The sequence below is a fragment of the Panthera tigris genome, chromosome C1, assembly GCF_018350195.1.
Source record: "Panthera tigris isolate Pti1 chromosome C1, P.tigris_Pti1_mat1.1, whole genome shotgun sequence".
Taxonomy (NCBI): domain Eukaryota; kingdom Metazoa; phylum Chordata; class Mammalia; order Carnivora; family Felidae; genus Panthera; species Panthera tigris.
In genome coordinates this window covers 215,389,153-215,402,666 of record NC_056667.1, presented here as the reverse complement: position 1 = coordinate 215,402,666, position 13,514 = coordinate 215,389,153, and the positions used below count along the sequence as shown (strand labels likewise).

At 50.9% G+C, this 13,514-nt stretch overlaps 1 protein-coding gene across 1 annotated transcript in view; it reads left to right on the top strand.

The window, feature by feature from the left end:
- Nucleotides 1-7,178: 7,178 nt before the first annotated feature.
- ASB18 (ankyrin repeat and SOCS box containing 18) overlaps nt 7,179-13,514 on the top strand; it is a 42,539-nt gene continuing 36,203 nt past the window's right edge. Inside the window, exons 1-2 of the mRNA XM_042997771.1 lie at nt 7,179-7,419; nt 10,857-11,124. Of these exons, the coding sequence (XP_042853705.1) occupies nt 7,179-7,419; nt 10,857-11,124 (509 nt within the window). The remainder of the gene's footprint in view (nt 7,420-10,856; nt 11,125-13,514) is intronic.

The window sequence follows — 13,514 nt, the reverse complement described above, 5'->3', positions numbered from 1 at the left end:
ATGTTTTTAATAGTCCTTTACATTTCTGATAACGTCTTTTCCCCCATCTTTCTGTTGGAAGCCCAAAGTTCTCATTTCTCACCAACAGAAAAATAAGTAAAGCCAACTTTAAACCATCAGACAAAACTGGCCCTGCTCTGCTCCACGCAGGGCTGCAAAGCACCCACGTGAGCTCACCAGGAGCCCTCCCTCCACAACTGCAGGACCAGTAAAGTCCTCGTTTCTAGAAGGGATATGAAGGGTGACAGGACATAACGAGCAGATCAAAGCAACTTCAAGAGAGAAGTATCTTGCTCCCTGTGTGAGGTTCATAAAAAACAATCAGTCTTAACATGCAATTTGTCTCAAGAGGCAGGAGCTGCTATTTTATCATGTAATTAAATCCCCATGACAGTCATAAAGAAACTTCGTCACCTTTATCAGGGAAAGCTTCGATAATATGCTTTCCAGCAACGTCCCGAGAGTCTATAAACGTCCTTCCAGGGCTATTTACTCGTGGTTGTGCATGCCAAGGATCTGGCTGCTCTGTTCCACAGTGGGTATGCCCCACTCAAGGGCACCTTTGTTTCTGAGCTTCCAAAAAAAGCCCTCCTGGGCTATGGATGAAAGCAGCACTTGACCTTTGGATGAGATCGCATTCATAATGAGAAGCGACTTTGTTGTTTTGCACGATCCACGTTGGGTAGCAATGTCAGGAAAATAGGTTAGCGGGGTGTTCCCCCCACCACCATATTGTGTGCTTCCACAGGATGAGAATGAGATTTCTTAATAATGTGAAATCAGTACAGACAATTTAAGTCATTATTAATAGATACACTTGATCTGAAGAAGTAAGATGTTTTAATGTTTTGTTAAATGAGGTGTGCTGTGCTAACATTGTTATTCAGAGAAAAGGTTGAGGTATTTTAACATTTTTTATATTAATGTCTGTGTGACGAACTCTGGTAGATGGGTGAATGTGCTCTTAGAAGCAGAGTCATACACACCCACCCAGCTTATTATTCTAAAAACTTTTTTTTTTATTTGAAAAAGCTACAGGGAGTGGGGATGAAGGAGGAGTGGCCTTTAAAATTAAATGGAGAGAGTGAGGACCAAAACAAGATAAAAATGATTTACAGCGAGAGAAAGACCTTAGCTATTGGCCAAGCGGTAGTAAATGTGAGTATCCTAGGGTCTGATCGGATTTAGTACGTGGCCATTTATAGAAACAACTCATGTAGGAAGTATGAAATTGACCAGGCTAACAATATACATTGGCATATTTGAGAGAGTGCTCAGAATCCCACGATGGCCACATGGGAAATTACTTGCTGCCCTAGCTTGCCCATTTATTTGGACACTTGACCTCAGAAGGAAGCAGACATTTGCCCAATGGCCCAGGAAAGAATCTACACATTTGGGTCTCTCCAGGAACATGAGGAAATGGCAGGGTATCTTGCAGCCTGGGAAACTCTACCCTGGGGCCTGAACACATGGAAAGTCGCTGTCCTGGAGAAACAGCCTGACCCTGTAATGAAACCCACATTTCAGGCTCAGCTAGATTCTTCCACCGAGTACCAGCAGGGCTCATCCTCAGACACTTCTGAAGAAAAGAAGATCCTTCATCAATTCAATGGCAGGATGTAAAGATCCTGATGTTACTTGAAAATAATAATTACCATTCATTCAAGCACTACCATATGTATATCTCATTATAATTTCAAGGTGGATTTCACTTCTTCAGCTCATGTGATCCTGAGGCAAAAACTCCCTCGCACTGCTATCTACACGTTAAGACTCTATATAGAGAGCCAGTTTTTGTGTCTTCTATGGACAAAATTTTACATTTATAATTTAAGTCCCAGAAAATATTCTTTGCAAAATCATATTCAAATCCAGTTGACTACCTGGATAGTTGTTAGAGAGATTTGGTCCATTCACTGAGTCATTGAGATAGAAGCTGGGTATCCACTCCTATTTGGATTTTTGTCCTTCTTTTCCCAAGTTTTCTCCACCGTATGCAATAAAAGTCCACCACAATTAAATTTGCTTAGTTCTCTGAAATGGTCCACAGATACAAGTGAAGTTTGCCAGTTCTTCTGAAGGACTGAAACTGGTAAGTACACCGATTTGGCGAAAGTTATTTTCACCAGAATCCCTCTCTTTCAAGAAGGGCGCCATATTTGTTCAGAAGAATTTCCTGGACCAGGTCCCTGGAGTAGAAGCTGAAACCGCAGGGCCTGAGAATGGGTGGAGCCACAGTGAAGGGGGCAGGTGGGGGACTTTAGTGGTTGTGCCAGAGACAGAAGAAATGGAGACAGAGGAGAGAGGTGGGGTAAGATTGTGCACGTGGTGATGGACACTTCGTATCTTCAGGAGAGTCGCCAATCTCACCATGTGATGCTGTTAGTGGGATGGCAAACAAACCAACAAAAAAAAATAATAATTCAGGAGCAAATTTTATGCCCCAGTATGGGGGCAGGACAGACCATATACAGTCTGAGCAAACAGAGAGGTCAAGAAAGCACAGGTTCCCACCCCCCAGGGTTCCAGGGGGGGAGTCCAGGTCCTACAAAGCCCAGGGTCTCAAGGAGGAAGGAAACTCAACCTGACACCTGACCGACACAAGGTACTCTGCACCAAGATGCTCTGAATGGTTTAAAATAATGTCAAATATTTGCTGCATTTATGTCGCCTAAATTTGCGTACAAACATCGACAACAGCACCACTAACCTCTGGCCTTAAAAACAAGAAAAAGCACCCTCTAGTGCCACAAACAGGAGCCCCCAAGGGTGTGCGGCAGTCTCAGCCACTTGACCCACAAGGACAACAGGATCCTACGTGCCTGGGGTTTTAATGTTGCCGTGCGGCACCGATTGAATCGGGCCCATTGCTCTGGCCTGTTGAGATCTTTTGGAATTGTGATCCAGGCATCCACATCTTTTTAACGCTTTCCAGGTGGTTGCATTTTACAGTCAAGACTGGAACCACTGCTCTGAAGGCAGTGTATTACTTCTCCAGCTGGAGTTTTTAGCAGGACTTTCCTAAAAGAAGACCCACATTTTGTCCACCTCCTCTAAAAGGTTTTCAGGAAACCTTCCATGGCAGGTTGAAACATGACCCATGCCGATGTGCCGTCTACATATCAATGAAATAACCATGTCACCAAGGAAAATGATTTTGTCCAACCTGACTTGTTCATAGTGACCCACAGAGTTCCAAGTACCCCCACTCCCTTTTCTAAATGTACCCAAACCATTTTCATCTTTAGAGATCTTGCCCAACACTGATGTCAATTCAGACTTTGGAAAATCAAATTCTTTACTTATTTGAAAACTAAAACTCTGGTCTTTCTGGTCCTTCTGTTGTACCACAATTCCTCCAGGATTTCGATACTTGCTCAGCAACATCATACACAAAGTCATTCTTAGAAGAAGCTGAGTTTTTCATATGGACTGAAACAGGCAGAGGAGGTAAGGTTTGAGTGGCATCTTCAAGCCCATGCTTGATTAAGCTGAGTAGGGTGAAGACAACGAAAATGAAATTAGAATGGCCTGACCCAAGCGAGGTGTGGATGGACAGAACTACAGTGAGCAAGAAGGAGCCCAACGTTGGGTCAGGAAAAGTGCTGTTCACCTGTAACTAAAGGACATTGTTCAGCTAGTGGGAAGGAAAGACTAAAGAACTCCGGTGGGTTGGGGTCTTGTGGTCACTGCTTTTTCCTGTGTGGTTCTCGGGGGCAGGGTTATTGTATTTTTTGTCTCTGTATCCCCAAAACTGAATGACACGCCGTAGAGCATAATATTCCACAAATGTTTATTGAATGAATAGATGAACGAATGAATTTGTTTACAGGTATCAGTGGGGTCTTTGGTTCTTACTTTGTCCTATTTTGTTTTTCAATGTAATAATCACACATATGGCTATTGTTTTTTTAAGGCACCTCTGGCATTCTCCTGAAACAATCTACATGTCCTACTTGTAAAACCAATGCTGTCTCCCATGAGCTATTTTTGAAGCTCTCATAAAGAACCACGTCTGTTTCTGGACTACTACTCCCTAGCCACTGAAATCAAGCTTGGATATTTAGGGCACTGTTGACAAATATAACGCATGGAAAGCTAAATTTAGCATAGGATACGGGCCAGAATGGCTCTTATCCCTGCACTCACCTCCAGTTTTCCCATCCCTTTAAAAATAACCCATGACAAAATATATCAGGAACAAAGGAATTCTTCAGTTTAAAGTGAAGTACAAGTTGGGTCATATTATAGTTGTATATGAATAAGTCCTTTAGAAATGAACTAATCACAATCAGTCTGAGAAAAATAACATGGCAACATGACTAAGCTTAGAGAAATGAAAAGTCTGAAGAATTAATATGGCTACTGAAACTGACAGAGCAACGTCATGGTAGGTAGATGAAGTGGGGAGAGTGATTGGCTTTATTCCAGCGTGTAGTTGATAAGGGAAATGGTCGCGTAGTGTCGCCTTTCATCATTTTCTGCATGCACGTGCCTCTTGTGTCCAATGACACATTGTCTCCATTCCTTGCAAACATGGTCTATATATTCCTTACCACTGCACTGTCTATAGCACCCAGCAGAGTTTTAGGCACAGAGGGGACCCTTGAAAAAAATCGCTGCTGCTCCACTGATGACATTGATTCTGTCTTTGCTGCTGCTGCTGCTGGATACAAGGGAAGTAAACTTTAAAACATGTGAAATGAGGTTTTAAGGAGCCCTCACGGATCCATTCTCATGGACTGGAAGAACCAATGCAGCTGAAATGTCCACACCACCCAAAGCGGTCTACAGATTTAATGCAATCCCTATACCAACAACATTTTTTTTACAGAACTAGCACAAATAATCCTAAAATGTACAGAGAATCACACACACACACACACACACACACACACCCTAAATAGCCAAGCAAGTCTTGAAAAAGAACAAGGCGGGGTGCATGGGTGGCTCAGTTGGTTGAGCAGCCGACTTTGGCTCAGGTCATGATCTCACGGTCTGTGAGTTTGAGCCCCGTGTCGGGCTTTGTGCTGATAGCTCAGAGCCTGGAGCCTGCTTCGGATTCTGTGTCTCCCTCTCTCTCTGTCCCTGCCCCACTCATGCTCTGTCTCTCTCTCTGTCAAAAATAAAGAAACATTAAAAAAAATTTTAATTAAATTAAATTAAAAAAAAAAAAAAGAAACAGAACAAAGCTAGAGTGGAGATATCACACTCCCAGATTTCAAGATATACTAGAAAACTGTAGTAATCAAAACAGTATGGTAATGACACAAAAACAGATACATAGATCAATGGAACTGAATACAGAGTCCAGAAATAAACCCATGCTTATACAGAGTATTAATCTTCCACAAAGGAGGCAAAAACATCCAATGAGAAAAAGACAGTCTCTAACAAATGGTATTGGGAAAACTGGGCAGCTACATGCAAAACAATGAAACTGCACCACTTTCTTATATGAAACACAAAAATAAACTCAAAATGAATGAAAGACCTAAATGTGAGACCTGAAACCATGAAATTCCTAGAAGAAGACATAGGCAGTAATTTCTTTGATATCAATCATAGCAACATTTTTCTAGATATGTGTCCTTTGGCAAGGGAAACAAAAGCAAAATTAAGCTACTGGGATTACACCAAAATAAAAATCTTCTGCTGAGCAAAAGAAAGCATCAACAAACAAAAGGGCAACATGCTGAATGGAAGAAGGTATTTGCAAATGACACATCCAATAAGGGGTTAATATCTAAAATATATGAAGAACTTAGATAACTCCACACCAAGTAAACAGTAATAATAATCCAATTAAAAATGAGCAGAGGACCTGGGTAGACATTTTCTCAAAGAAGACATTCAGATGGCCAACAAACGTATGAAAAAATGCTCAACATCGCTAATCATTGGGAAACGCAAACAAACAAACAAAAAACCGCAAAGAGATGTCACTTCACACTTGTCAGAATGGCGAAAATCAAAAACACAAGAAACAACAAGTGTTGGCGAAGATGTGAAGAAAAAGCAAACCTTGCGCACTGTTGGTAGGAAGGCTAATTGGTACAACCACTGCGGAAAACAGTACGAAAGAAGTCCTGTTGTCTCTGTGGTGTTTACAGCTTCAGGATCCACGTAGCGACTCGACCCCACGGGTGTGTGTCCAACGCTGGGCCCACTGGATGGTGGCTGCTGTTATTATCCCTCCCTCGGGACCCCTGTGTGTGTAACTGTCCTGGGCATGTGTCCCACCGCTTCCGCTTTGCCCATCCGGACAGCACCCTCCTGAGCTTCCGTCCTCCCTCGAGCCTCTGGTCACAGGGTTTTATTATAACTCACACAGTGATGGCGAAGGATGGCACCACTCAACGACAGTGGCCCATTCTAACTTCCTAGTAGGAGGGAAAAAACAAGAGTAAGAAAAAAAAAAAGATGTAAGAACTGCGTCTCACCTACATTATAAGAAAAAATGATTTCATTAATTTTTAGGCGAGAAAATAAAGCCCTTCACTAAAACTTCAACGAGTAATTACGAAGCTACTAACAAAAAGCTATTACCATTCATTTAAAAACCAGAAAACTGTGGCATTTCCCGTCTGCGGCAAGGGGGTCAGTCCTGAACAACTGGAAGAGACTCGCAGGCCACCAGGGACCCCAGATGATGCCTCTGGGAATCTCTGGTGTGCCCTATGAAGCCACCCACGCAGGGACGCTTGCCTAGAGCCTAGTCTTTTGTAGCGTCCAGCTGGGCCTCCTTCAAACGTGCTCAGGGCTGACACAGCCCTCGGGGCACACATCCACCCACCCTTGTTCACCGCAGCAGAGAAAGTGATAGGTCAAAAGGAAGAAGACATCCTATAGAGCAGGAGAGAGAAGCCCCGCCCACTTGAGGGTGTCCGCCCTTGGGTGCAGAGCTGTCTTGGAGATAAATGGATGTGTCGCTCTCCGGGAGTCGAATCTATATAACCACAAGGCGCTGGCTGAGCACACTGGCATCCCGGTGGTCACACGATGCTGATCATATCAAGTAACCGTGATCACAGCGGAGCCCGCAGGAGTTATAAATACACCGCCACCGAGCCCCAACTGGATAACAATTGAGTAATGACAATAGAAATAGCTCACACTCCATAGGACCATCTTTCCCCTTCCTGAAGAACTCTTCTGAAATCAGCAGCCTGGCAATGGAGAGATGGCCAGAGCCGGTTAGGGGAGAGCTTCACATCTTTCAGAAGATGGAGGAAGAGCTTCAAGCTAGAGCCGGGTCCCCAGTGCTCGAGTACCATGCTGCCTTGGCCACGGGAGACCTGAGCCGTCTTGAGCTGCTCATGAACGAGTTCTTCCAGGATGCCAATGTGGTGTTCGAGATCAAGAAGGATGAGATGGAGTGGCAGGTGAAATCCCCAGCCACGTTCGGACTATCAGGTACCCCTTTTCCTTTAAAGCTCGGCTAGTTGTTTTTCAGGAGCCACTAACACTCCGCTGGACATGTAAGTCCAGGGTGTAGACCGCTCACGGGGCCACCACATTTCACACACTCGAGCAAAGGATGTTTATAAGTGACATCTGGTTTCTGAGATGCGAGAAATCAAATTAGAAAGGCCAAAAGGATGGTAAGAAGTGCCCATCTGATGCTGGAAGCGTCTCTTGTCTTTCAAAGAGGGCATCGGTTTGGGTGCTCGTCTACCAGTGCCTGCACCTGCAATCCGGGGAGGCAGGAGACGGAGAAGGAACGCCTCACGTCCGAGTGCTTCCGGAGCTGTCCCCTGGCTTGTAGCTCGGCTTGAGGGCCTTCTAGGAACCTGTGAGCACCACAGCTACAGCAGGGTGGCTGGGGCACAGCCAGCATCAGCAGAGGGAGAGCCCTTAGCAGGTGCTCTGCCCGGAACCCAAGGGAGCCGGAGAACGGCGGAGGGAGGGGAAGAAATCAGAGGTCCCTAAGTCATATGTCTGAGTGCATTCTTGTAGCCTGAACACTGCTATGTGCTGGGCCGGCAAGAGACCCCCCCGCCAAGGAGAAAGACACCCCTTTACCCCACTCGGGATGATGAGACTTCCTCACCACCAGGCTGTTGCCAGGGCCTTCTCGGCTGGCACTCCGCCTAGGGCACCCTTTTCCCAGGGGGTCCAGATGCAACACATTTACCACGAGGGTTCACGCGTTGGCACAACAGTTCTGCCAGACTAAGAGGATTTGAGACGCTGCGGTCAGTGGGCCAACGGCCAGCGTCCCGTGTCCCATGTGTCTGACCTGTGGGCTCCGGCAGGCAAAGAATGCGGAAGGTCAGTTTCCAAAGAACGGACACGGTCTTGTTTATACCCCACACAGGGAGAGGGAAATAAACCCAAAACACGGCCAAAGGGCTATACTCGTCCTCCTGAGCTAGGAAGTCTACTTACGGGGTCGGGGAGGGCTCGGTGAATTGTTGAATGCTCGATTCATGCTAATTTTTTTAATTACGTACCACCCAGCCCTGGACACACTCAACCACACTCAAACGTTGCAGTTTCAAAGAAGTGTTGATGTTAACCCATGGTCTGAATCCAATGGCGTCTTCCTTTTTTCTCCCTTAATCTTTCCACCTCTGAGTTCTGCTGGGTTTCTATGGTGTGGCACGCCCACACAACAGAAAGTCAGGGCAGGCTGACGGAGAAGGCGGTGAGCTGTCACCGTGGATGGGGCAGCCCTGAGTGCCAGTGCTGGCCTACGGCCTCCGTGCGGACCGGGAAGAGAGGGTGGGTGGCACTCAGGGCTGCGGCTGTCCGTGCTCCCTGGGCTCAGCCACTCGACGCTCCTTGCAGCTGACCACGCGGCAGAGATGACCAAACACGGCTTGCGAACAGCACCCTCTCCCACATGAGAACTTCCTGGTGGCCAATCCCAGCCCCCCCGAAGGGAGTCATGGGGACGGAAGTACACCAGCAGGTTCACAGGGCCAGCCCCCCAGTACCTCGGTGCACCCAGGAAGGAATGCCAGCCGCAGTCCAAGGACAGCGTTGGCATGAGGACCTGACGTTTGGAGGGATGTGCCACGTGGGGAGAAGCCTGTGTCCACGTTCCTCCCGGTGGCAGAACCAGGACCGGGGAGCGGGCGGTATAGGCAGCTGATTCAGGCTCTGTGGTCCACACAGCTGCCTCAGAACTCGGGTTTTCTTGAAGACCTTCAAGAAAGTGGAAGCCTACCACCATCTCCCAGGACCCGGACGGAGGTGCTGGCCTCAAGCTCCGGCTGAGCTCAACGCCCAGCCCAGACTCCTTCCTTCAGTCCTTGGGAAGACTCAGGAATCCAGGGGTGGGTGAAGGGAGCTGCTGGGGTGGGTGGAGTTGGGCTGGGAACTTGGTGTGCCCCAGAGGATGGAGTCTGGGCGCTCCCCCCCTTCCTTGCCCTCCCTGGCCCAGGAAGTAGACTTCCCAGCTCAGGAAAACGAGTCCAGTCAGAACCAGGAGCAGGAATGTAGCCCACCGTTACCATCAGGGACCATATGCATCTATCCCCCTCCGAATCACGCCCGGTCTTCACTGGGAAGGGCAGACCAAACCTGTGCGGGCCCACGTGCCAGGGCCCAGCTGGCCACCACCATCCACTGCCGGGATGACAGGCACATCCCCCACCTAAGTGTGCAACAACCTTCGGGCTGGGCCTCGGGGACACAGGGCAGGCTGGAACCCTGCACCACATGCAGGTAGGTAATTATGAGTGGTCTTTCAAAACCTGCTCAGCATGGGTCCCAGGAAGGAGGTGGCCTGTGAAAAGGGTCTCCTCTGCCGCTCATTACAGCCATGGTATCGATTCTTCCATCATTATCAGAAGGCATTCCTGCCATGTGAAATCCTGTCCCTTGAAGTGTATTCACCAGGGACTGCTTCCCCCATTTCCACAAGCGCTCCTGGCCGCTAACAACCTTCCATGGGCCTTTTGAAAGCCCAAAGTTTTCAGAGAAGTACAATGTGTAGCACCTGCTCCATTCATCCGTCAAGAAAGAGCAACCCTATACACACACGCGCACACGCACACACACAACCCTAAAAGGCGCAAAGAAACAAACCAGAATGGTGCTGAATGTGGACAGCGCATCAAAGGGAGCTTCTGAAACCCAGTGGCTTCCAAGAGGACTAAACTTTCTAAGGCCTTTCCTTGAGCAACCTTAGTGCAGGGGGTCAGTTTGTTTCGCCGACTGTCTTCTCCCGCTAATGATAAAGGGATAAGTTTGGGGTTCAACGAGAGAGAGCTGGATTCCAGAAAAATCCACAGCTCGCTTTCCTCCCTCAGGCTGTCCCTAATTCAGAGCCTGGGAAATGTGAACTCCTGGCTTACGTTCTCCCACCATCCACCTACTTGGCCGGCTCTCCATTCCTCAATTCCTCGCCTCGTCCTCAGTCGCCCCCCTATTTGGCAAGACCCCTCTTGCTTCTCAATGCGGTCCACTCCCTCCAGACCCTATTAACCTTCTTTTTATTCCTTTTCTCCCTCCTGGGTCTTCATCTCCCTCTCCTGGGCCTGTGAGACTCTCCTCCCCTCTTCCTCCACTTCAGTTTTCCTGGAGATCTCTCTCTGCCCCTCTGCCTTTGTCTTTGCACCTGTCACCCTAGGGTGGGAGATGGCCCTTCTCCTCTTCTCTTCTCTTGTCTTCTCTTCTCTCTCTGTGCGCCTAGCTAGATCTGTGCCTCTAGCTGGAACTCACTGGGGTTCTTGGTCCCAACCGTCTGCGTCTTTACATACCTCTGTACCGTCTATCTTTCTTTATGTACCTACGTGTCCACCCGGTAGCTACTTCTAAGAGATGGTTTCACGCTAGCTGGGCCTTAAGGGACACGGCCCCCCCACCGGTCCCCCACTCACTGTACCTCTCCTCTCCCCCAGGCCTCTGGACCCTGGAGTACAAGCGTGAGCTCACCACGCCTCTGTGCATCGCTGCGGCCCGCGGCCACACGGCCTGCGTGAGCCACCTGCTCAGCCGCGGCGCGGACCCCGACGCCAGCCCCGGTGGCCAGGGAGCCCTGCACGAGGCCTGCCTGGGGGGCCACACGGCCTGCGCCCAGCTGCTGCTGCAGCACGGCGCCGACCCCGACCTGCTCAGCGCCGAGGGCCTGGCGCCCCTGCACCTCTGCCGAACCGCCGCCTCGCTCGGGTAAGGACACGCGGCCCGGGCGGGGGCCACAGACCCTGACCCCATCCGGGGCCAAGGCTCCAGAGGCCGGCCACGCCCTCTGCCCCTGGCCCCGCCTCCAGGCTCCGCCCCAGACCCCGCGGCCTCCGCCCCTGGTCCCGCCCCCAGATCCCCAAGGCCTGCGCGGATCCTCAGGACCCAACGGGTCCCCGGCCCGGTCCCTGGACCCTGGACCCAGCCTCGTCCTGTGTCCCAGAATCCGGGACACACCTCGCGCCCTCACCGCACCCAGACTCGCGCCCCGGCCCCGGCCACCTCCGGGGTCCCCGCGGTCCGTCACGGCCCGCTCCACCTGGTCCCCCGCCCTGACCCCGGACCGCGACCCGCCCTCGGTCCCCACTCCCCACCACCCGCCCCAGACCCCGTCAGCCCCCACCGTCAGCCCCAGACCCTAAGCCTCTGACCCCGGGCCCGGGACCCCGGATCGACCTGAGCGCCTACCCCAGCCCCTGCGTCGCGACTCACACCCGGAGCCCCTAGGACCCCAGACCCAGACCCCACCGCGCCCGGCAAAGTACTGGATCCTTCTTGCGGCCCAGACCCCCGGCCCCCAGTTCTCAGCCCTGGACCCCGGCTCCCCCGGCTCCCCCGGCTCCCCCGCCCCCCAGTTTGCAGCCCCGGACCCCGGCTCCCCCGGCCCCCCGGCCCCCAGTTCGCAGCCCCAGACCCCGGCTCCCCGGGCCCCCCCGGCCCCCAGTTCGCAGCCCCGGACCCCGACTCCCCCGGAGCCCCGGTCCCCAGTTCGCAGCCCCGGACCCCGGACCCCGGCTCCCCCGGCCCCCCGGCCCCCGGGCGGGTGTAATTAGCGCTTGATTGCGAGCGCGAGGCGGGAGGCGCCGCACCGAGGTAATGAGCGGGGTGATCACAGGCCTGCAGACGCCGGCGCTGACGAATGCTAAAAGGCCACTGGCGGCGTTGGAGGCTGAAAAATTAGGGTTTTTAATGATAATTTTATGCAGAATAATTGTCACAGTGTGACATAAATGGTTAGCTCCTCGGGCGGGGCCTCGGAGTCCCACAGGAAGCCGAGCTGTGCCCCGCGTTTTCGGGCGCCCGCCCGGGGCCCGGGGATCGGGAAGTTCTGCAGCTGCCGGCCGACCCCCGCGGCTCCCCTCGCGGGGTGTCTGTCCCCGCGGGGCCCGCAAAGTCCCGGGAGAGGCAGGCGGCTGGCGTTTGCTCGTCGTGACACTCCGTCAGCCAAAATGGTCTGGTCGCTGCCCTCGGGGTTGCGATTTCTTGGCCTTCTATCACGGTGGTGGGGATTAACCAAAACCGCCGTCTGGAGAGCAGGCGGGGCCACTGGGCTCTCGGTGACCCAGGCGGGGCCACCAGCGACCAGTGTCACTCGAGATGAGAGCAGGGACTGAGAAAGACGGGAGAACCACCCGAGGGTGCCTGAAGGAAAAAATATGCCAACTATACGTACATGTTCTTTTACGTTTATTTACGTTGAGAGAGCGCGCACCTGCAGGAGCGGGGGAGGGGCCGAGAGAGAGGGAGAGAGAATCCCAAGCTGGTTCAGCACAGTCAGAGGCAGAGCCCTGCGGGGGACTCGATCTCACCAACTGCGAGATCGTGACCTGAGCCCAGATCAAGGGTCCCATGCTTGACCCCCTGAGCCACCCAGGCACCCCCTAAACATATACTTTTTAAAGCAGCTCTCCTCACGTGTCATTGGCATACAGTAAATTGCGCCTGTTTTTTTTTTTTTTTAATTTTTTTTTTTAACGTTTATTTATTTTTGAGACAGAGAGAGACAGAGCATGAACGGGGGAGGGGCAGTGAGAGAGGGAGACACAGAACTGGAAGCAGGCTCCAGGCCGTCAGCCCAGAGCCCGACGCGGGGCTCGAACTCACGGACCGCGAGATCGTGACCTGAGCTGAAGTCAGGCGCTTAACCGACTGAGCCACCCAGGCGCCCCAGATTGCGCCTGTTTTAAGTGCGCAATTTGATAAATCTGGACCTATGCATTCACGACAATATGCATTCACGAGATCATCCCCACAATCAAGGGAGTGAGCACACCCATCACCGGCAGATGTTTCCCTGCCCCACTGTTATGCCCCTCCCCTCCTCCATTATTATCCCACTAATCTGCTTTTCTAGCCCTATAATTTAGTCTGAATTTGCCAGTGTTTTACATTTTGTCTGGCTGCTTTCATGCAACGCGATTACTTGGAGATTCAGCATATTGTGCCGTGGTTCCATAATTCACTCCTTTCCATTGCTGAGTGGTATTCCCCGGTATGGGACTGCCGCAATGTGTTCATCCGTTCGTGTGTTGAAAGACACTTGATTGTTTCCAGTCTGGGGCTATTACAAATAAAGCTGCTATGAACATTTGTGTACT